The 23,336-nt window shown below is 37.5% G+C and overlaps 3 protein-coding genes and 1 long non-coding RNA gene across 7 annotated transcripts in view; 3 read left to right on the top strand and 1 right to left on the bottom strand.

The window, feature by feature from the left end:
• The window catches only part of LOC127956318 (G-protein coupled receptor family C group 5 member B), a 2,571-nt gene extending 335 nt beyond the window's left edge, over positions 1-2,236 (top strand). Inside the window, exons 1-3 of the mRNA XM_052554160.1 lie at positions 1-928; positions 1,350-1,384; positions 1,479-2,236. The exon at positions 1-928 is cut by the window's left edge and continues 335 nt beyond it. Coding sequence (XP_052410120.1) covers positions 1-928; positions 1,350-1,384; positions 1,479-1,571 — 1,056 coding nt within the window. The 3' untranslated portion in view covers positions 1,572-2,236. The remainder of the gene's footprint in view (positions 929-1,349; positions 1,385-1,478) is intronic.
• A 2,651-nt stretch (positions 2,237-4,887) lies between these two features.
• LOC127956610 (uncharacterized) lies at positions 4,888-21,880 on the top strand. The gene is made up of 2 exons (XR_008153606.1): positions 4,888-5,003; positions 21,652-21,880. It is a non-coding gene; the product is annotated as an uncharacterized LOC127956610 (long non-coding RNA).
• LOC127956349 (uncharacterized) lies at positions 5,575-15,409 on the bottom strand. 2 transcript variants are annotated; one of them, XM_052554200.1, is made up of 7 exons: positions 15,169-15,409; positions 14,187-14,344; positions 13,886-14,015; positions 13,423-13,514; positions 7,159-7,303; positions 6,180-6,260; positions 5,575-5,809 (listed from the first exon to the last, which is right to left on the bottom strand). In XM_052554200.1, the coding sequence occupies exons 1-7, from the start codon at positions 15,407-15,409 to the stop codon at positions 5,703-5,705; spliced, it is 954 nt and encodes a 317-aa protein (XP_052410160.1). In that variant the 3' UTR covers positions 5,575-5,702. The 2 variants fall into 2 exon arrangements, with proteins under 2 accessions (XP_052410160.1, XP_052410166.1); XM_052554206.1 differs by lacking the exons at positions 5,575-5,809; positions 7,159-7,303 and having other exon boundaries at positions 6,183-6,260.
• LOC127956192 (uncharacterized) lies at positions 15,892-20,441 on the top strand. 3 transcript variants are annotated; one of them, XM_052553983.1, is made up of 5 exons: positions 15,892-16,016; positions 16,769-16,805; positions 17,123-17,497; positions 17,755-17,832; positions 18,170-20,441. In XM_052553983.1, the coding sequence occupies exon 5, from the start codon at positions 18,187-18,189 to the stop codon at positions 20,044-20,046; it is 1,860 nt and encodes a 619-aa protein (XP_052409943.1). In that variant the 5' UTR covers positions 15,892-16,016; positions 16,769-16,805; positions 17,123-17,497; positions 17,755-17,832; positions 18,170-18,186; the 3' UTR covers positions 20,047-20,441. The 3 variants fall into 3 exon arrangements, with proteins under 3 accessions (XP_052409943.1, XP_052409934.1, XP_052409951.1); XM_052553991.1 differs by having other exon boundaries at positions 15,931-16,016; positions 18,170-18,196; XM_052553974.1 differs by having other exon boundaries at positions 17,755-20,393.
• Positions 21,881-23,336: the final 1,456 nt, after the last annotated feature.

The following is a 23,336-nucleotide window of genomic DNA, read 5'->3' as shown; positions in this document are numbered from 1 at the left end:
TGCGGCGTGGCTCTGGCTCTGGACTTCTGGCCGCTGTGTGACACGTGGGGGATCGTGGTCCAGGCCGTGGCTGGGGTGGGTCTGGTCATCTGTGTGGTGCTGATGCTGGCTCTGCTGCTGTGGTCAGCGTGTGCGTCCCGCCGGAGGAACAGTGTGCTGGCGGCGCTGATGCTCTTCCTGATGGCCACGGCGGGTATATTCGCCCTTCCCTACTCCTTCCTCATCGCTCTGTCTCCGCAGACGTGTCCGGTGCGGGTGTTTGCGTTCGGCGTGTTGTTCAGCGTGGCCTTCGGGGCTTTGCTTGCGCGCGGTCTGTCTCTGCTGGGGGTGTCCCTGGCCCGCGGCTGGAGGGAGGTGTGTGTGACCGCGGCGCTGGCGCTGGTGCAGGTGATCATAGCCACCGAGTGGCTGCTGGTGGTGCTGGTGCAGGACAAGAGGACCTGCCAGTTTTCACAGCCAGAGTTTGCCATGCTGCAGATTTACGTGATGGTCCTGTTAGCCACGGCGCTGGTGACGGCGCTGGGTTTCCTCCGCTACACCTGTGTCACCTACAGCTACAGGGACAGCGGACAGGTGCATGGGCAGAACAAAGTGCAGGCGTCTCTGCTGGTGCTGACGCTGCTGCTGAGTGTGTGCGTCTGGCTCGTCTGGATCACGCTCCTCACATACGGGAACCGTGCCATGGGCCGCAGCCCGCTCTGGGACGACCCCGTGATCAGCGTGGCTCTGACCGCTAACGGCTGGGTGCTGCTACTGGGGCATGGTTTCACTCAGGTCCGCTTCATGTGCAAGCACAACGCTCGTACCAAGGACCCGCCGCTGGACTTCACGGGCTGGACGAGCTCCAGAACACCACCAGCGGCTCCACCGGACCTGAAGACCGGCACCGACAACGAGGGCTTCCAGACGGACACGGACGCGAGGAGAGGTAACCTCAGAGCAGATGAACACTTCTCATTCTGGATATTGATTGGGTCTTTAATATGAGTGCATTCTGCAATCTCCATACAGTTGTTCAGTTGTTTTTAACATGTTTACACCTGACACACGTGAAAGAATCTGCCAGTGCAGTGATAAAATACACTTATATTACATACGACATTCTTTGCTGCGAAATAGAGGAACATTTAAGAACATTTTAGGTTTATAAAATAGATTTGTCCAGGCTTTAATTGTTACAAGCAGCAGATGGTGCTGTACTCCACCTGTCAGTCATCACCCCATCCTTACAAACATTCATATTAAAAACACATTCTCTGTAAACAGCTGAGAGTATGTGCTCATCAAATACCCAATCTTACGTCTCTGTCCTTCACGACCCAATCTCAGGATTCATCTTTATATTGCAGGTAATGATGTGGCATGGTCTGGAATCTTCATGAGAGTGAGTTCTCATCATCCAATCACCATCCTGCAGCACTGAGTGGCTGATGATGTCACTGTCATGTGATTAATCATCTGTGTGGTTCATGTTTCAGGAACTCAGCGCAGAGAAAGATTACAGCATCCCTCGACCCACGACCACCAACATCAACGAGCCGTACGACGAATACTATGGACACAGAGTTTGACCACACACACACACACACACACACACAGCGACACACACATGCACACACACACACACAGGGACACACACACACACACACATACACACACAGCGACACACACATGCACACACACACACACACACACAGCGACACACACATGCACACACACACACACACACACACACACAGGGACACACACACAGGGACACACACACAGACACACACACACACACACACACACACACACAGATATACACACACAGTGACACACACAGTGACACTCACACACACACAGGGCCTCACACACACACAGATATACACACACAGCGACACACACACACACAAACATGCACACACACACACACACACGCCTACACATACAGCGACACACACACACACAAAACAAGTTGAAAAAAAATATGTAAATGACTACAAATTAGGGAAAAATACAATTGCAAAGTTTATTTAGTTATTATTAGTATTCCTGAGTTTGCCAGACCAGCAGGTGGCGCTGATGTACTGCAGTCTGAATAACTATCATAATCATTCATTAAAGTCTCTCTCTCTTTGAAGACTTCCCTTGTGCTTTATTATGAAAAATCCAGTGACAATAATACAGAAGTCAACAACTACAATAACAAAAAACCTGAACACTGCACACTGTTCAAGCTATTACACTGGAAACTGTCTAAAGTTGTTACTGTACAAAGCACAGTAAGCTATTTCTATAAAATATCATTGTACTTCTGATATTTTGAATAAAATACATTGTTTAACTATAGTATTGCACACTCAAAAACTGTATTTATTACCACTGTTTGACATTGCTACTGTTCATGGTGTACATACAATCTCTACATTGCATTCATATTTATATTCTGTCTATACTCCGATCAATATTGTACATAACAGCTCCACTGTGTGTTCTGTATATCATAGCTTCACTTACTCTGCACTTTCATGTATATAAAACACTATATTCTTGCACTTCTCGTTAGATGCTAACTGCATTTCATTAGCTCTGTACTTGTTTTCTGCATAATGATAATGAAGTTGAATCGAATCTAATCTAATAAAGAACTAGTGATTCAGGTGAACTGGGGAAACACGGATGCATGAACTGGAGAACCAGAATCACATCCACTACATGTAGAATTGAACATCAACAAAGTCATTTTTAGATTAGATTAGATTAGGTTCAACTTTATTGTCATTGCATATGTAAAGGGAAGTCAGCGCAGAGGGGAATTCGTGGCCTAATGGTTAAAGGGTTGGACTCCCAATCGAAGGGTTGTGAGTTCTAGTCTCGGGCCGGCAGGAATTGTGGGTGGGGGGAGTGCATGCACAGTTCTCTCCACCTTCATTACCACGACTTAGGTGCCCTTGAGCAAGGCATCGAACCCCCAACTGCTCCCCGGGCGCCGCAGCATAAATGATGAACACTGCTCCAGGTGTGTGCTCACAGTGTGTGTGTGTGTGTGTGTGTGTTCACTGCTCCGGGTGTGTGTTGTGTGAGTGACCAAATGCTGCACAACATACCATACAAAATAACCTCATACAATACATTTTAAACACTAATAATTAAATATCAAATTGAACCAAAACAAAAGGGATATAATTAAGACAGAAAACATCATGCAATTTAAAACATTATTTAAGACTAAAAAAAATTATATTAATTTAATAATTAATAGCAAATTACACATATGCCTGAGAAAAACTATATGTTTTAAGAGAAGATTTAAATGTAGAAAGAGTAGGGGAAAGTCTAATAGACAAAAGTAGGGAGTTCCATAGTTTAGTACCAAGAACTGAGAATGCTTTTGGATTTAAGTCGAGGTTTAGGAACATTTAATATCATCTGGTGGGAGATCTAAGCGTTCCCACTGGAGAAACGAGTGGAGAAGCTCTGAAATATATGAAGGGCAAGTACTAAAACCTTCAAATCAACTCTGAATCGAAACGTTAGTGTAACTTTAAATAAACAGAAACAGACTCATCTGAATAGCAGGAGAATTATTTCTGTGTGACTCATTTTGAAATCATGCTAAATTAATTAATTATGATCAATGTATCACTTATTATTCTGAAACATGGATGCTTTTGAATTTAAATATTTAACAAAGCAGGCAAACAAACGGCTGCTTTTATCATGTTCGTTTTGTGATCGCACATGTTCCAGTGATTTATTTCTCATTAGTTTTCTGAAAACTTCTCTTTGTTGGGGAAATGATGGGGTTGCGTGACGTTGTTTCTGAGAGGTGTAAAGGGCATGGAATTGGGAGCACTGTCTTTAATTTGGAGTGATTAGAATCACCCACAACAATAAAAGCAGCCTCCGGGTGAGCAGTCATGAGAAACTCTAGGTTAGCTACAGTGTTTGTCTCTCACTCTGGGTGATGCAAAATCCTACCTCGTCCACTTTCCCCACCGGTGTTTAGAATCTGGAGCACTTCTGCGTGTCCTGGGAGAGAGTACTGGAGATGTCAGGGATGAGCCGAAGATGGGTGATAAAACTGATGGACACCATTATACAGGAGCTCCTGTCGGGTGTACGATGTTAAGACAAAGCTGCTCAGTACGAACAGACCCGAGATGAGCTTCTTAACGAAAGACTTCTTTGAATTCCTCACGGTGCTGAATGTTTTTATGTTTTATATATTGATCAAGGTCTGTATGTTTAGATGTGTTTTCTCTACATCTCACACACTGAGAACGGCAGAGGAAGCTGAAATCTGCAGATTGGTCAATTATTTAATAGTAACAAGTTAATTAATTAATTAATTAAAGTCTACATTAAAAGCCTTTAACCCAAAAAATCTTGATCTGGTGGGATATTAAGGGAAGGGTTAAAACAGTCTGAAAGCAGCACTACTGAGCAAGCTATGATGAAATATATTTTTCATGTTTAATAGAGGGCTAGATGATCGTAGGTGTGTGTGTGTGTGTGTGTGTGTCTGCACTGTGCATACTTGTCTGATGTTGCACTGGGACATTTAGGGCTAAATTCTAAAAATAGGTTGTACGTACATTTTTTGTATCATCTCTGAAAATATTTTGACAAAATTCACTTGTTTTTAGTGCAGAAAAATAGCTATTTATTGCAGCAAGCACAAAAAAGGAAAACTTTCTCGCATGTTAAGAACAAGCTGCGGAGGTGGTTTTCCTTAATACCACAAAACAGTTAATCTATAAAACACGTAACGTGTGTATCAGTCAGGGCCGTTGCTAGTGGGGTGAAAGGTGGTCACGATTATCGGCATAGACATGTAAATACCTAGACTCCTCATTGGCCGCTCGACCGCACGTCATCGTCGCCGCCATATTGGATCGGGCAACTCTCATAACTCTCACATCAGGACAGAAGAAAACACACCTGACTCATCGACAGATTGGACACCTACAAACCGTCACACGATAATAAAAACAGCTCTCGGGGTGTTATCTTTCACAGTTAAGACGCTGTTCTTTCTCGATGTTTTTTGGTCATTTTTAACATTATGTTGACAGCTTAATTAACCACCAGTCCCATACAGAAATGTAATATATGTCAATATATGTAAATTACATATATAATATCAGTGCCCATGTATGTCTGCTGCATATATGAGAATATATGCAAAACTCATATATGTAAAACACATAGACATATATGAAACATATATTTCAAAATATATCAAAAATGGCCGTTTTCATGTAAGTGCCATATATTTTCGCATATATGCACATATATGTGAAATATATGCAAGACGCATATATGTATACATGCATATATGTATTTATTTCTAGAGTACATACTTTCACTTATATTAGGGATACAAATATGCTTCTAATATGATGACACCATGTACTTTCACTTATATTAGGGATACAAATATGCTTCTTATATGATGACACCATGTACTTTCACTTATATTAGGGATACAAATATGCTTCTTATATGATGACACCATGTACTTTCACTTATATTAGTGGTACAACTATGTTTTTTATACATCCTGCATATATATTTATACTCATTCCACAGAACACACAATTCCAGGTCTTTTCAAATAGAAACTTTAATGCATTTTGTTCAGTATACAAACTTTTCAAGTAAAAACTTTTTAATTTCAACTTCAGATTTTTGACTCACTCGGGAAACACTCATTTTTAATGAACATTTTTCCTGGACATTGCCAGTCTTAGTTCTGCCATCTTCCCATTCAGGGCTGCTCCGATCTGGCCAGTCGAAACTGAGTGTCTTGACATAACAGCATCTGAAAAGGTAGATTTTAAAGAAAAAAAGTTTTAGGTATAAAGCAGACAAAATAAGACAAAAATCTTTATTGCTCCTTTATTGCTTTATTGCTAATATGATTGTCCATTTTTTTGCAAATATTTCTATGGGTGTGGTTCAGACGCAGGCACGAAGCCAAAAGGGGTGGTGGTAGCACAGCAGTAAAGGAACCTGGCTAGAATGCTAGTAGCCTGGAATTTGAAGTTCGAATCCCGTTCACCACCGTTGTGCCCTTGAGCAAGGCACTTAACCCCAAGTTGTTCTTGAGGAGATCTGACTAAGTCAAGGCTCACAACACTTTACATACAGACCTGTGGCAGATGATGTCAAATAGCAAAATCATAACTTACCCATTATAGCTTTCACTTTTATTTCATCCAGGGCGCTTCTTTTCTCCCCATCTCCCCCCTTTGAAACCTTGGATTCCCCTCCTGAGGAAAAAATATGTTTTTCAGTATGAAAAATAACCAGTATATAGTTTACGTTTTCATTATCAGCAGAATGACAATCAAAATGGCTGAAAACAGACACATACTGTCGGTCCATTTACATGCACAGCTTAAAGGTGTAGAGATTTGGGGGAAAAAAAACACACAAAATGACTTATTTTCAATATAAAAACAATAACTGTTGTAACAGTGCGTAAATCAGACCTTTCTGTAATGCTAACGCTAATGAGTTTAAAGTTTTGTTAGCACTTTATGAATACCACTGTGACATTGTAATGTATTTTTGTAATAGATCTAATTTTGTCATTTTGGTTACATTTATTTATCCAAAAGTTTTTTATCAAAGAGGGACACACAATTTTATTTTTTATTTATATTTTAATTTATTTTGAAGGTGCATTGTGTCACTGTAAGTTATTAGAAAACTGATAAGCTACATTTTCACTGTTTACAATGGCAGTGCCTGCCGTCTCGTTTACAAGCATGTTTTGAGGCTTGTTTCCTGTTACACTTATGCACAAAGGGGAAATTTAGATTAAACTGCATAACTGAAAATCAGAACAAAATAAAGAGTACATTTGTTTTGAGCAATGTCTTTGTCGGTAGTAGTTTGTTTTTAAATTAATAAAAAAAAATCAATTAAAATCGAAAATCAGGTTTGGTGTGAAAAAATCTGAGATTTTTTTTTTAAGCCATATCGCCCAGCCCTACCAGCAGCATTTGTCCGAATTTAAGTCTTAACCATTCTATTTCATCAGAAAACAATCTGAAAACAGGGCTTTAAGTGTAAAATACAGAACTTGTCTTTTAACATAACAAATGTGCCTATGGAATAAGCATTTTTAACTACACTCTACACTACTGTACAGACAATACTAACCTCTCAAATTACTTTTGATGAGCGTTTCAATGTCAAACACCCCAAGCAGCAAAATCCTTGCCATTGAAGTCCCACTAGATGCCTGGCAAGCAGAGCGCCACACACTTCGTGATACGTAAACACCTGAACCTGGGACAATTTCTTCCTGTTGAACAAAATGAAATAGATAGGCTTAAAAGTTTCGATTCAGTATAGTAAATAAAATATCCAGCATTCAAGATTTATGTACAATTGACTGTGTAAATTGGTCCCAATAGTATAATGTCAAGCATTCCTGGTCCCTACTGTCAATGTTGGAGATGTCATATTATCAATAAGTAGTGTGAAAAAGAGCCATTGCCACAAGGTACCAGGAAATTTGGGAGATTAGATTAGGACAAATTTACAGTAAATTGTATTCGATTATGACCAATTAATATACAGGGTTTTCCCAGGTTTGATCACCCCAAATTTAAGACTTTATTAAGACCATTTTAATGAAAATTAAGACCTACATAGCACCCATTACGCAGTCGTAAAAAACACCAGATTAAATCCCAATAATGACTATTACTAACAAACAAATGGTTTAATTAAAATACATTTATTATAAAAAAAACTCATTCAACAATACACTGCAAAGTGATGTTTTTGGTAAATATCAAACATTCATAACAATAAACAGATAAACTAACTTTTCAAATCGTCTTAGTAAAGTTTCTCAGCATTCAAAGTGCTTCAACCATTGCTTCAGAGGGGTAGACAGATAGGTAAGAGAGATATAGATAGTAGGGGTGTAACGGTTCACAAAATTCACGGTTTGGTTCAATACAATACACTTGTGTCACGGTTCAGTATGTTTTAGATACAGCAAAAAGAAAGAAATGCCAGAGAATTTTATTATTTTTTAAATTAAAATTAACATAATAAAGTATGATATATATTTTTTACTTTGACCAGTGATGGAGCTATAATAGACTCTTCTTAGGAGCATATAAAACAAAACAGCTCCTTGGAAAAAAATAAATGTAGCCTAATATTGTAATAGTTATAAAGTTATATTTTTAGTTCAGATTAACAATTTACAATTTTTCTTCCTGGCTTCCACCCGCTGTTCGATCCTTTAATAACGGAGAAATGTGAATGTTTCTCACTAGATCTTGCAGCGATGTTTTTACTTCTGTGGCGAATTCAAATGCTTTCTTTACTGGATCTCTTATTAGCGCTGTGTAGGGCTGCACGTTATTTGGAAAAAATGACATTGCGATATTTTATTTTTCTGTGATATACAGTCTTGTTCAAAATAATAGCAGTACAATGTGACTAACCAGAATAATCAAGGTTTTTGGTATATTTTTTTATTGCTACGTGGCAAACAAGTTACCAGTAGGTTCAGTAGATTCTCAGAAAACAAATGAGACCCAGCATTCATGATATGCACGCTCTTAAGGCTGTGCAATTGGGCAATTAGTTGAATTAGTTGAAAGGGGTGTGTTCAAAAAAATAGCAGTGTGGCATTCAATCACTGAGGTCATCAATTTTGTGAAGAAACAGGTGTGAATCAAGTGGCCCCTATTTAAGGATGAAGCCAACACTTGTTGAACATGCATTTGAAAGCTGAGGAAAATGGGTCGTTCAAGACATTGTTCAGAAGAACAGCGTACTTTGATTAAAAAGTTGATTAGAGAGGGGAAAACCTATAAAGAGGTGCAAAAAATGATAGGCTGTTCAGCTAAAATGATCTCCAATGCCTTAAAATGGAGAGCAAAACCAGAGAGACGTGGAAGAAAACGGAAGACAACCATCAAAATGGATAGAAGAATAACCAGAATGGCAAAGGCTCAGCCAATGATCACCTCCAGGATGATCAAAGACAGTCTGGAGTTACCTGTAAGTACTGTGACAGTTAGAAGACGTCTGTGTGAAGCTAATCTATTTTCAAGAATCCCCCGCAAAGTCCCTCTGTTAAAAAAAAGGCATGTGCAGAAGAGGTTACAATTTGCCAAAGAACACATCAACTGGCCTAAAGAGAAATGGAGGAACATTTTGTGGACTGATGAGAGTAAAATTGTTCTTTTTGGGTCCAAGGGCCACAGGCAGTTTGTGAGACGACCCCCAAACTCTGAATTCAAGCCACAGTACACAGTGAAGACAGTGAAGCATGGAGGTGCAAGCATCATGATATGGGCATGTTTCTCCTACTATGGTGTTGGGCCTATTTATCGCATACCAGGGATCATGGATCAGTTTGCATATGTTAAAATACTTGAAGAGGTCATGTTGCCCTATGCTGAAGAGGACATGCCCTTGAAATGGTTGTTTCAACAAGACAATGACCCAAAACACACTAGTAAACGGGCAAAGTCTTGGTTCCAAACCAACAAAATTAATGTTATGGAGTGGCCAGCCCAATCTCCAGACCTTAATCCAATTGAGAACTTGTGGGGTGATATCAAAAATGCTGTTTCTGAAGCAAAACCAAGAAATGTGAATGAATTGTGGAATGTTGTTAAAGAATCATGGAGTGGAATAACAGCTGAGAGGTGCCACAAGTTGGTTGACTCCATGCCACACAGATGTCAAGCAGTTTTAAAAAACTGTGGTCATACAACTAAATATTAGTTTAGTGATTCACAGGATTGCTAAATCCCAGAAAAAAAAAATGTTTGTACAAAATAGTTTTGAGTTTGTACAGTCAAAGGTAGACACTGCTATTTTTTTGAACACACCCCTTTCAACGAATTGCCCAATTGCACAGCCTTAAGAGCGTGCATATCATGAATGCTGGGTCTTGTTTGTTTTCTGACAATCTACTGAACCTACTGGTAACTTGTTTGCCACGTAGCAATAAAAAATATACTAAAAACCTTGATTATTCTGGTTAGTCACATTGTACTGCTATTATTTTGAACAAGACTGTATATTGCGATATTTTTTCATACAAAAAAAATGGGGTGAGCACACTTACATTCTCATTTTAAATGATTTAAACATCGACACCATCGTGTCAATTGATTAATATGCGCGAGGGAGAGAGAGCCAGACAGCGCTCGTGTTGTTTGAAGACTGATCGCTCTCTCTGTCTCTCTCGCGCGCGCTCTCTTCTCACTGTCTCTCTCGCGCGCTCTCTCTGTCTCTCTCACGCTCTCTCTCTCTCTGCCCTGTTAAACTTGCATGTGTTTTTCAGTCCTGTCAATGATAAACTTTCCCTCTATGATGGTTAAGCTGTGCAATTAATCCGCAAATCACATTCGTCAAGGGCCGGGGAGCAGCTGTCCCGTACAGTTAATGAATAACAGATCAACTACGACAGCCTACATCGCACATCCTGCGATGTGACTATCGTGGATTCGTACATCGCGATATCGATGCTTAAACGACACATCGTGCAGCCCTAGCGCTGTGTAGTAACAGTGTCGCTTGATCACGATCGGCTCGCGCTGCACTCGTTCAAACTGATAAACAGTCCTTCAACCACACAATAACGAGCAGTTTCGTTCCGCTTACATTACGTTTGCACATTTGATGTTGGAAAATGTTGTGGTCGCGCCGGCGGCTCTTTATGAGCGCGCTTGCCACGTGCAGCGTGCCTACATTTGAAATAATGAAATTTTGGTCAGCAAGTAAAATGGTCCAACGAACCGTTCAGTTAGAAAATGTGTAACAGTTACACCGAACCGAACGACACTTCCCCATGATGTCTCTCCTCTTGACTGGTTGATTAGAATGTTGATTCATTGCCGCCGGCGCGAAAACTAGGGGTTAACCGATTAAACGTTAAAAGAGAGAGCAATACAGCGCTCGTTGAAGATGGCGAGAGTGAGGCGTGCGCGGCCGGGGCTCTCTCACTGTTTGTTCTTATGCGCCCTGTCCACTGATCTAAATAATTAGTTGTTACGACGAATTATTCCTTGTTTTAATAAATCGTGGACACGTTGAACTAATTCCCTCCCTCATTTTGATTTAACGAATTACAACATGGCCAAAAACAATTTGATACTATTAATTAGTGAATGCTAAAGACCTATTTTTTTGTGAATTGGTGAATATTCAGGTGAATTATTTCGTGGCCACGAATTAATAATAATTATTAAACTGTTTTTCTTACCTGTGAAGACAGACCTTCAGTGAAGGCCGACTATTCTCGTACAGCTTTTTATTCCTTTTTTTGTTTGTTTTTGTGAATTGGTGAATATTCAGGTGAATTTTTTGTGGCCACGAATTAATAATACCTCAGCACATTTTACAAGACCCTTCTCGATCACAGCGGCAACGAGCACTTTGATCACTTGATTTAAAAAACAAATAAATACTAGAAATTAGACGTTCTCTGGCGTTACGCTAAACCCTGTTGAATTTTCACGTTGTTGTTGTTTCCCCCATTTCACCTTGCGTTGCAGTCTGGTTGACTTTGAATAAATAGGCTAGTATAATGAAATTTAAGACCTTCGTTTAAAAAATTTAAGACTTGGACAACGGAATTTAAGACTATTTAAGGCCTTAATTTAGGAACATGTCATTTAAGACCTTTTTAAGACTTTTAAGACCCGCGGCTACCCTGATATAGAAGACAAGGTGATTGCAAGCAGTTTACATACGTTCCAACAGCACTGCATAAAAAAGTACGGTAACACTTTAGAATAAGGTTCCATTAGTTAATGTTAGTTAATGTGTTAATTAACATGAACAAACAATGAATAATACATTTATTACTGTATTTATTCATCTTCGTTAATGTTAGTTAATGAAAATACAGTTATTCCTTGTTAGTTCATGGTAAGTCACAGTGCATTAACTAATGTTAACAAGCACAACTTTTGATTTAAATAATGCATTAGTAAATGTTGAAATTAACATGAACTAGGGGTGGGCGATATCTCGATATTTAAAATATATCGAGATATTTTTTAAACACGATATGGATTTTGACATATCGTATATATCGATATGTTGTTTATATTTAATTCTGATTCCGCCACTTTGCTTCTTTGCCTTCTCTGTGCTGTGCTCGCCCCCGCTCGCTCGCCCCCGCCTCCTTGCTTTTGTCCCCACTCCCTTCGCGTGTATAGAACTAGTCTAAAAAACAAAGTCTAAAAACAAAAGGACAACTGGCTACATTATATGGAGATACTTTGGTTTTAAGGCGTAGGACGAACAGAAGGCAGATGTCTAACGTAGGGCCCAATGATTTCCGCGATGCAGAAAACGCGGACGGAATCCAGTCATAAAAACGGTATTTACAGTTTAACGCGGAATGTCACGGAATTGGTTAAATTTTGAATGAATTATCAAAAGTAGGTCATGCACTTAAATCAAATCGCGATATAGACTAATATCTGCAAATATTAACCCGGAAAAGTCTATTTAAATATGAATCCTGCATGTTCTGCGTGTCTGTGTTAACGAATGGCGCAGAAGCGCGTCTTCATTCATTAAACACGGAAGCGCGTGATGCTCGCGCTGATTTCAGCGTCTTTCCTATCACTGATAAAGATGTGAACACATGAGGAACATCTCCAGAACTGCACCGAGAGTCACCTCATGAGCATCTGACCGTTTGATTTGAGTAAGACTAGCTCATATCACATCATAGACTGTAGTATCTCATACACAGAACTGTAAAGGTAAACCCGTCAAAATAAAAGTATTTGGCAGAAATATTTTACTATTGTTCAGCAGAATGTACATAGCCCACTACTACTATTATTAAAATGAAATGAACATATTTTTTTAAGGAATAATCACACAACATTTCTTCCATGTTTTATTTTTAATAGTAAATCCCCTTTGTTTACCAAAAAATAAAGTTTGCTTAATTTTAAATAATTAAAAGATAAATTAAATAAATGTTTTATGCCTTCATTTGACAACCAGAAAAATGTAAATACACAGAATTTCTGAAGGGAAAAAATTAATTAAGTTGTTTTTATGCATTTAAATAATTACACATGCTAAAACACAGAATTAGGTAACAATAAAGCATATGGTGAAGAAAAAAATAAGACGTTTCATAGGGCCCTAAACATGTAATATTTGGCATATTTGTTTTTGCAGTAGTTTTAGGGGGGTTATTTTTCCTGTAAAGATATCGAGATATATATCGCATATCGAGATATAGCAAAATATATCGAGATATATTTTTTGCTCCATATCGCCCAGCCCTAACATGAACTAAGACTTATAAATGCTGTAGAAGGATTGTTCTTGCTTAGTTCATGTTAATTAATACATTAACTAACATTAACTAATGGAACCTTATTCTAAAGTGTTACCAAAAGTACTCACTATTTGAACAGGGTTTGAAGGGCTGGGGAGAGACCCTGGACTGCCGAGGTGCATGGAGCTTCTGTTGAGCATTTCTTTTATCTGAGGTATCTCTGCATCAACAGGAAAAAAGGGTGTGAAAGACTGTAGCCAAAAAGTATAAGAATAGAAGTATACTCTTTTGATCCTGTGAGGGTAATTCAGTCTCTGCATTTATTCCATCTATGTTTTAGTGAGACAAACTGTTGAAAACATCACGCTTCTTATCAGTCCTTTTAAAATAATGATGTGATGATGTAAGTCCCCATAAACAATTTACACCAGCCAATTTTACTGTGTGGGATGGCAGGCCAGCAGTCTGGTCAATGAATAAGAAACATTGGCAGGTCAAGTTTTATGATCTGACAAAATAAAAGCCCCCGGTATTTAAGTTTTACTGTGTGTGTGTATGTGTGTGTGCAGAATGGAAATATAATACATTTACCTGTAAAGATGAATTTTTTTATTTCTAGCAATTCTTGACGCACAAGTGAGAGCTCGTTGTCACTATTTTCTGCTTGTTCTTCCAAGGAAATGGAATCTAGGATTTCAGCCCCTTGATTGTGAATGGCAGCCTGTGGAAACATATAAATTAAATTATTTTAAATTAAACATACAAATTATTGCCTTAGTTATATATATATATATATATATATATATATATATATATATATATATATATATATATATATATATATATATATCATTATGGGGTAAAGAGTTAGTACATTAAACAAAAAACTCACTTTGGTTCCACTGACTGTGGCCACGGCAGTAGGGGGGTCATCCTCATCCTCATCCTCCCACAGACGTTTGGCAACACGGATTCTCTTTCCCACAATGGCGTTGTCTTCGGAATCTTTCTTCGAACGTTTGTCCAACTTTCGCTCCAAAGTATTCATGTCTATGCAGAGAAATATCAGTCACCATTGCCACTAACACACTGATAGTACCAACAAGGGTCTGAGTTAAAGGGATGCTCCACTTTAAAATGAAAATACTGTCATCATATACTCACCCTCATGTTGTTTTAAACTTGTATGAATTTCTCTCTTCTGCTGAACAGAAAGGAAGATATTTAGAAGAATGTCAGTAACCAGACAGATTCTGGTCTCACTGACTTCCATAGTAGGAAAAAAAATAACGTTATACTATGGAAGTCAATGAAACCAAAAACTGTCTGATGACGTTCTTCTAAATATCTTTTTTTCTGTTATCTGTTTAGCAGAAGAAATTCATACAGGTTTGAAACAACACAAACACATTCCTTGACAACGTGGTTTCGTATAAAGTTATCTATTTATGTTAATACAGCTTATTGCATGGCTTGGTTTAGTATGCGGCCTGTTATTTATTGATAACGGTTAACAAACCGCTGCGAAGTAACGTTACGCCGTTGCCATGAAAAACAGAGCGTTGGACGCGGAACGGACTATTTTCTTTTGCGGAAGCAATACATTTTTTTTTAAATCAATATTTTGTGTCAAATTATTTATTTATTTTGTACGTAACGTTAGCCATGTAATAAGAGGAATAATGTAGCCTATAGCGAGGCGGTTATTATTGAGAATGCAAGCCTTCAGGCTGATGCAAGGCCCCTCTGCATTCAGCCAGTCGGGGTTGTTAACGTCTAAAAGTTATAAACCGCCTCGTATTACATTATCCCTTACATTATATCCCTGTGTAACTAATACAAAGCAGTAAAAAAAACGTTAGGGTTGCACTTACCTCCAACTGATTGAACGGTAGCCATATAAATGGGGAATCCACCTTTTGGTCGTTTTCCCACACCCCACTCGACGGCAAATTCGTCTTCGTATGTAATCACGCCGTTTACAAAACTTTCCAGATCAAAATTTCGTATGTATTTAATGTGAACAATACTAAATTTCCCCTCATCAACCCCGGCACACCATTTCACAAGCGCATACATGTCTCTCCTTGTCGTGTCTTCTTCATTAACGTTCATCAGGTTTACGCGGGTGTTGCTATAGTGACAGAACTGGTTTGAAATACTGAAAAAAAATCTCAATAATAAAAATGTTTATTTTTTAAAAATCAAAACCAATATGTTATTGGTATTCTTATTGTTGTTATTATTATTATTATTATTATTATCTTAGTTTTAAAAATCAGATGGCCGTTACCGGAGGCTATTTAATCCACCAAGTAAATGTGCAAGAAAGCAAGGTCAGGCAAGGTTCAAATATAGACGAAGAGATACATTTTGATATTAAATTATATTTTCCAAATTAATTCTGGAGATTAAGGTTTTTATTTATTTTTATTTTTAATTTTTTAGAAGAACTGGTTTAATAAAGATAATTTAAGTGTAGGTAAATATATTATTCTGACACACATTTCAGAAGGTGGCGGCAACCAGACACTGTTTGCCAACTGCCATAAAGAAGAAGAAGAAGAAGAAGAAGAAGAAGGTTCAAATAAATATTAGCTTGGGTGATTTCAGAGTCAATTATGGAAGACGGCATTTTGATTTTAAGTTCATAAATGGAGTATCGAAAATACCTTACCACGGGTGCAGCAGTTCCTGCGCGAACAGCACGTCGATGGAAAAGGTAAGTGCACTATACTGATAACCTATACAATTTCGTGCGTGCATAAGACATAGCGTTAGTTACCTTAGCAATTATCTCTAGCAGCTACCTAACTTGAACTATACTGTCTATGTGAACTAGCAAGCAAGCATGCTTCTATTATTATTATCCGTTTCTGTTAAATTTAGAAAGCTTAAGAAAAGGGAAAACTTGAGTAATATTGACCTTTTCCGCATTTCATTCATGAGAATTGTTTATGTATAACCAGGGGTGGTCCGTGTAAAAGAAAAAAGAAAACCACACATTTTTTTTAGTTTTTCATTTATTTGTTAAAAAAAAAAATAATAATAAATGAACGAAAAAGTACACGGAACTTTAGGTAGGTTCAGAGCCATAGAAAGATGATTCTCGGTAGGTTTAAGTTTATTGTAGCCATGCAAAGAGAGGAGACATGATTGACATGTAAGTTAACGTTAATGTTGGAGAACAAATGCTGCTGAATCTAATGATTGGGGGAAAATAACAATAATAAAGTATACGTTTGTAAGTGTGTGTTTTGTACTGAAGTTTTAGCAACCTCAAACTGATGTTTTTTAAAAATCTGATTATAAAAATATCTACATATTTGTAAACTGGACCTTAAAGAAAATAATAATAATAAAATCACTTGAGAAATTGAAAAAAAAAATCGACATAAATTGCCAAACCCTGAAGAAATGGTCAAGCTTAGTGTTAAAATACAATTCTCATTTTTTCTTATTTTCTTCTTTCAGGTCAGCGGCATGTTCAGGCTCCCCAAGGAGAAAAAAAGTAAGTCACTTTACATATGAACACAATGAAATTCTGTCTAATTCTACACTGATCTGTGTCAGGATTGCAGGCTACCTGCTTCCATTTTTACCATTTTACCTGCAACAACTTTATAAAGTCTAACTTAGTTATAATGTTATATTTGTAGTGTTTTAGCTCTAGCTCGTGTTTATTCACTTTAAGTTGGAAAGTTATTGTACAAAAAAATCATGTGTTATCAGAGATTAAGGAAGCACGTTCAATTGAATACTGCCTTGATGAATTGAATACCGCCTTGAAGTAATATTATTTTCATAAATATTGGTTTCCTATTTCAGGTATGTGTTTCTGCTGTTACCCTAAGTGATCCTGCACGCATGTCCTGTGGTCCTGCACTCGACTCCCATCATCCTGGTCCTGCACTCGACTCACTTAATCCTGATCCTGCACTCGACTCCTGTGGTCCTGCACTGAACTCACATGGTCCTGATCCTGATCCTGCACTCGACCGACATGATCCTGCACTCGTCTCCTGTGGTCCTGCACTGAACTCACATGGTCCTGATCCTGATCCTGCACTCGACCGACATGATCCTGCACTCGTCTCCTGTGGTCCTGCACTGAACTCACATGGTCCTGATCTCACACGCGTCCCCTGTGATCCTGCACTTGTGTCGCCTGATACTGATTCTGCACTCATTAGTACTATATCGGTAAATGTTAATAGCTGTCTCTATAAATACTATAAATATTATATAAAATAATATTATTATATTAAATTCTAAAAACTACTCCCGGTCACATATTAAGGCTCATTTTTGCTTATTTGTGAAATCTCAACAAACCAGAATGTTAATTGTTATGCAAGTTTTACTTTATAATAGTAAGATTAATACACATACTTTATCATTGCTATTTGGTATCCTTGGCTGAAATAAAATAACATTTTAAATTTTTTTGTGTGTTGCAGGTCTGTGAAGAACCTCCACTCTCATTCATACCACCAGTCCACCAAACCTCAACAAACACTTCCTGTGCATATGGGCAGGTACGGCAAACTGCTACTGTCGAGGATACAAGAAAACAGCATGAGTTGCTTCTTCTTGCTTTAAAACTCAAGCATGGACTGACTGATGAAGCTTTAGAAGACACACTTAAAGTTGTTAACGTTATAAGTCAGAGGCATGCTGTGTCATCTACCAAACATCACTTTTACAAAACTTTTGATGACTTGAAAAGAAATATTCAGTTTCACTACATATGTGAGGGATGCACAATTTCTGTAAACATTGAGGGAGAAAAAGTGGTTTGTCCTAACTGTCAATATTCTTGTAGAATAGCCGATCATATGAAACAGGGGCACTTCTTTATTGTTTTTCCACTAGAATCACAATTAAGGAATATGATGGAACAAGAGGAACTCTTCAGCCAGTTGACTAGGCCTAACAGTGCTGCTCACTCTAGTCCACTGACACATATCACCGATGGTGAGCTTTACAAGAGGGTTAACAGAAATATTGAGGGCCAATCTGAGCATCACGTCAATCTCACACTAACCTTTAGCTGTGACGGGGTACCTGTGTTTAAGAAATCTTCTTACAGTATTTGGCCACTTCTCTATACAGTCAATGAATTACCACCTGATTTGAGAGCAAAACAAGTGATGTTGGCAGCCTTATGGTTTGGTCCATCAAAGCCAAACTGTAACACATACTTATCACCATTTGTGAAAGAATGCAATCAATTGCTTACTCATGGGTTTGAGTGGATTAGTGTAAATGGTATTCATGGCCGGTCCAAAGTATTTCCCTTGGTTGCAGTATGTGATTCTGTTGCGAGACCGATGATTCAAAATTTTAAGCAATTCAATGGAGAATTTGGATGTTCTTACTGTTTACAAAAAGGTACAGTCGTTGAGAAGGGTCAAGGTCATGTACGGGTCTATCCTTTTGAGTCTGATACTGAAAGCAGAAATCATGGTAGCAGCCTAGATTTTGCTCGAGAGGCTATAGAAAACCGCACTACTGTGAAAGGAGTGAAAGGACCGTCTATTTTGTCCTTGATCCCATCAGTTGACCTGATACAAGGTTGCGTACCTGACTACATGCACGCCTGTCTTCTTGGTGTTGCAAGATCTATGACTTATATGTGGGTTGGAAGTGACAATCATGAAAATCCATGGTATGTAGGAAGATGTATCCAAGTGATTGATCAAAAACTTCACCTTATTCAACCACCCTCCTGTGTCTCCAGAGTGCCTAGATCACTGCGAGAGAGAAACTATTGGAAGGCGCATGAGTGGTACATGTGGCTTTTCTACTATAGCATCCCAGTGCTTAAAGGGATCTTACCAGAGTGCTATCTAATCCACTGGACACGGTTTGTGAAGGCTTTGGCATTGCTCTTAACTGAAAGTGTCACCTTGCAACAAATTCAGGAAGCAGATATCATGCTTAGGAGATTTGTGATGGAAATGGGGGATCTCTATGGTATACAAAACATGTCCTATAATGTCCATCTCTCTCTTCACCTTGCACAAAGTGTGCGAAACTGGGGTCCTTTATGGGCTCATTCAGCTTTCACATTTGAGTCATATAATCACAGCCTGCTCAAAATGATCAAGAGCACACAAGGGGTCCCTTTGCAGATTGCCAAAACATTTCAGTTACAAAAGGGTCTGCCCTTATATGCCAAGAAAACACTGTCAAATGCATCCTCTGAATGCATTTCAGCCTTTGAAGACTTAGTCAGTCCTACACACACCCAGAGTGCAATAAGATGTAAAGAGGTCATTGCACTTGGAGGCAGACATGAGAAAGTAAGACTTGAGCAAGATGACTACCTTGCCCTCCACAATGTAGCTAATCACATAGAGAGAGAACTTCTTGTCAGTTACCGTGACAGGGCAGTAATTAATGGTGAAGTTACGCACTCTAAAAGACATTCGAGAGAGAGAAAGAGAAACTCGCATGTTGTAGTCCTCACAGATAACAGTATTTTCAGTGTTGATAAGTTTGTTGTTGCAGACTTAGTAAGTGGGGAACACTGCTATGCCATAGGACATTATTTTGAAACAAAGCGACACAGTTTTTTTGCTTCATTGTCGAACCCACACCACTTTGTTGCTGTTGGCAAAAAGTTGGGGCATCTGACAGCTGTTCCAGCTGCAGTTATTCAGAGAAAGTGTCTCTTTATGAATCTTCCAAACCTGAAGGTTAATTATGTTTTTATGTTTTTGAATCGTAATGAGTTGACGAATTGATTAAAAAAACGAAAGGGGTCATAGAATGCAAAACATTTTTACCCATGCAGACCAAATGGTGAAAACACATTATTCTTTATAGAGTTTTCGCTTGTCAATGAAATGCTAAATGATAGTTAAAAAGAATATTGTCTAACTCTGAATACCTTGACATGAATTGTTTGTACTTGTCAAAATGTCATGTAATGAAATGCCAGTTAATAATAGAAATGTTGTATTTACTTGTCTGAATAGTTTGAAAAGATGATACTTAATGTCTGAATACCTCAAACGCCAATATTTAAAATAATCAAAATGTACTGTTTTATATATTATATCTGAATGTCTGTAGTTGTAGATATTGTGTCTGTATTGTGTGAATACCAAATATAGTATTTTTAGTACAATAATTCAGTGTTTTCTTTGTCATTTTTGACAAATACATCCACAAAGTACCATAACCATATGCCACCACTTTAAAAATGCATCAGTATCACATGCATGTATGTTTACATACATATTTGTTTTCCACATATTTAAAATGTATGTAACATATTTATACTTAATGTTGTCCATATATGCGAGAAACCAATACTATACTGTAATATATGCAGATATATGGTATTATATATGGAGGAACTCAAATATTTTCTTCACATGTTTGGACACATAAATGTTCATATCTGTGGCAGGCTTATATTGTGTTCTCAGATAAGTCAAATATATGTATAGATATATGTTGAACATATATATTGTGTTCTCATATAAGTCAAATGCATGTATACATATATGTTGCAGGCATATATTGTGTTCTCAGATAAGTCAAATATATGTATAGATATATGTTGAACATATATTGTGTTCTCAGATAAGTGAAATATATGTATCGATATATGTTGCAGCCATATATTGTGTTCTCAGATAAGTCAAATATATGAATACATGTCATGCTATTTAAAATATAAGTACATATATGGCCATATATTACATTTTTGTATGGGAGTGTCAGACTATTAATAATAGATAGCGATATCGCTAACGTAGTTAGCAGTGAAAGCTGAGACTTTATAAGAATTCAAAGTTTAAATGAATTCTTATTACGTTTTAACTTATATTGTCGTTTATATAATAAACTAAATGGTGTTATGAGCACAATATACAGAGTGAGCCCTTTGACTGTCTAGATTAATGATGGAGCTAAAGCTTCTCTCTTTAATTTCACTACCGTTACTTATTCACAAAGATTAAGTGGTAACACTTTAGAATACTAGTCCTTTAGTTAATTCATTAACGAACATGAACAAACAATGAACAATACATTTATTACTGTATTTGTTCATCTTTGTTCATGTTAAAGAAAATACAGTTTTTCATTGTTAGCACAACTTTTGATTTAAATAATGCATTAGTAAATGTTGAAATGAACATCAACTAAGATTAATAAATGCTGTAGAAGGATTGTTCTTGCTTAGATCATGTTAACTAAAGTAGTTAACTAATATTAACTAATAGACCGTTATTCAAAAGTGTTACAGATTAAGTTTATCATCACTTGATTATAAGGATTTCATTGCTTTTCATAAAACTGTGAACTGATTCTATGTATTCTGTTTTCTTCCCTTTTAGTCATGTGCAAACAGGACAAGGACAGTCTTAAGGAAAGCTGAGGAAAGCTGTTCTCAGAGATGAGACTATTCCTCCACAGACTAGTGTTGTGTTTGTACTAAACCCAGAGCAGCCCTGAATGAATCGACAGAATGACCAGCTCATATTCTAATACTATAGACTGCATTTAAAAAGCTTTGCACAGGCTGTTTAATGCTGATAATGTACTGCGTGTGTCTTTACACATAAACTACATGATGTTAATAGCCTAGAAATGACAAACACAGGAACTCACAGTGAGTCCAGCTGCAATATCATGATAAACTCATTGTGATGTTGTTATAATGATCATTAATTTTGATTAATATAAAGTTTTTTGAGGGGACCATCTCATATTCTGGTCTGTGATAAACATAACTATACTTTGAGATTTTGTTGTGCAAGGTAAACCTCACACACACACACTCAAATATTCATATGTGTTAACATCAGTGTTGTAGATACTAAGAAATAGTATCTAGTTACAGTTACTAGTTACTTAATTCAGAAAGTAACTCAATTACTTTGTTGATTACTTACACCAAAAAGTAATGCATTACTGTTAGAAGTATCTTTTTAGTTACTTTTTTTAAGAACTTTCTTTAATGTTCCCATTAATGTGCTTTTATGCGTTATGGTCTATACAAACACAAAGTAAAACAGAAGGTAATTTTTAAACACTATTTTGATTAAGTCAGACCAGCACAAACTGAATATTGTATATCACAAGGATTTTTGAAATAAATAACAAAACACCTGAATAATATATTCAGAACCAAAAACTAAAGTGGCTTCTGCATCATAAAAGCTGTTGTGTTGAGCCCTTAAAAATGTTCCTTTCACAGCTTAAGTATGAAAACTATCAACAATGGACAACATAACACAAGACATTTTGAAATAAATAAATGAAAGCAATCTGAATTATTCAGAATCAATTTCGAGAAACAACACACACACACACACACAGTATATATATATATATATACACTCTAAAAACGGCTGGGTTATTTTTTAACCCAAAATGCTGGGTTGAGTCTGTTGGGTCATTTTGTTGGGTTATTTTATTTCTTTTTAAACACTTTTGGGTAGTTTCAGTTTACCAGGTGTTGGGTTAAACCTGCTGGGTTGCGTCGCTGGGTTGTTTCAGGCCAGCGCTGGGTTATTTAACGCGCCTTGAAGACGTTTAAATCGCTCCCCAACTGTCATTTTGGAAGAACAACGGGGCAAAGCCACGGCTTTCAACTGTTTTAAGGTAAGTTTATTAAATTTTTTCTTTAATAATTATTTTAATATTGTTAAACTTCTACAGGCCAACATTATTTACGTTAAATGATGAACAGTTTACCTCAAACGGGCAACCTATGTTACGTGACTCGCATAATCGTGTTAAGGTATCTGAGACGACAGATTAATACAGTTTTATTAAGTTTCAGACAGATGGCTGAAATATGCGAATATCTGTGAAAATATAGGAAAAGGTAGTTTCTGACACTGAAAAGCGAATTTAACCTTTAAGTGAGTCAAATGAGTTAAAATAAATGAATACGACTTTCTGCTCTAATGTACGTTAAACGCCTGCGTTTGTCCATATCGACATGTAAATCATACAAATTACGTACAATATAACGTTAGTCGGACCGTAGCTCTGAAAGAACCGACGATCCGGT

This window comes from Carassius gibelio, chromosome A3, assembly GCF_023724105.1.
Source record: "Carassius gibelio isolate Cgi1373 ecotype wild population from Czech Republic chromosome A3, carGib1.2-hapl.c, whole genome shotgun sequence".
NCBI classification, from domain to species: Eukaryota; Metazoa; Chordata; class Actinopteri; order Cypriniformes; family Cyprinidae; genus Carassius; species Carassius gibelio.
This window is presented reverse-complemented; position numbering and strand designations above follow the sequence as displayed.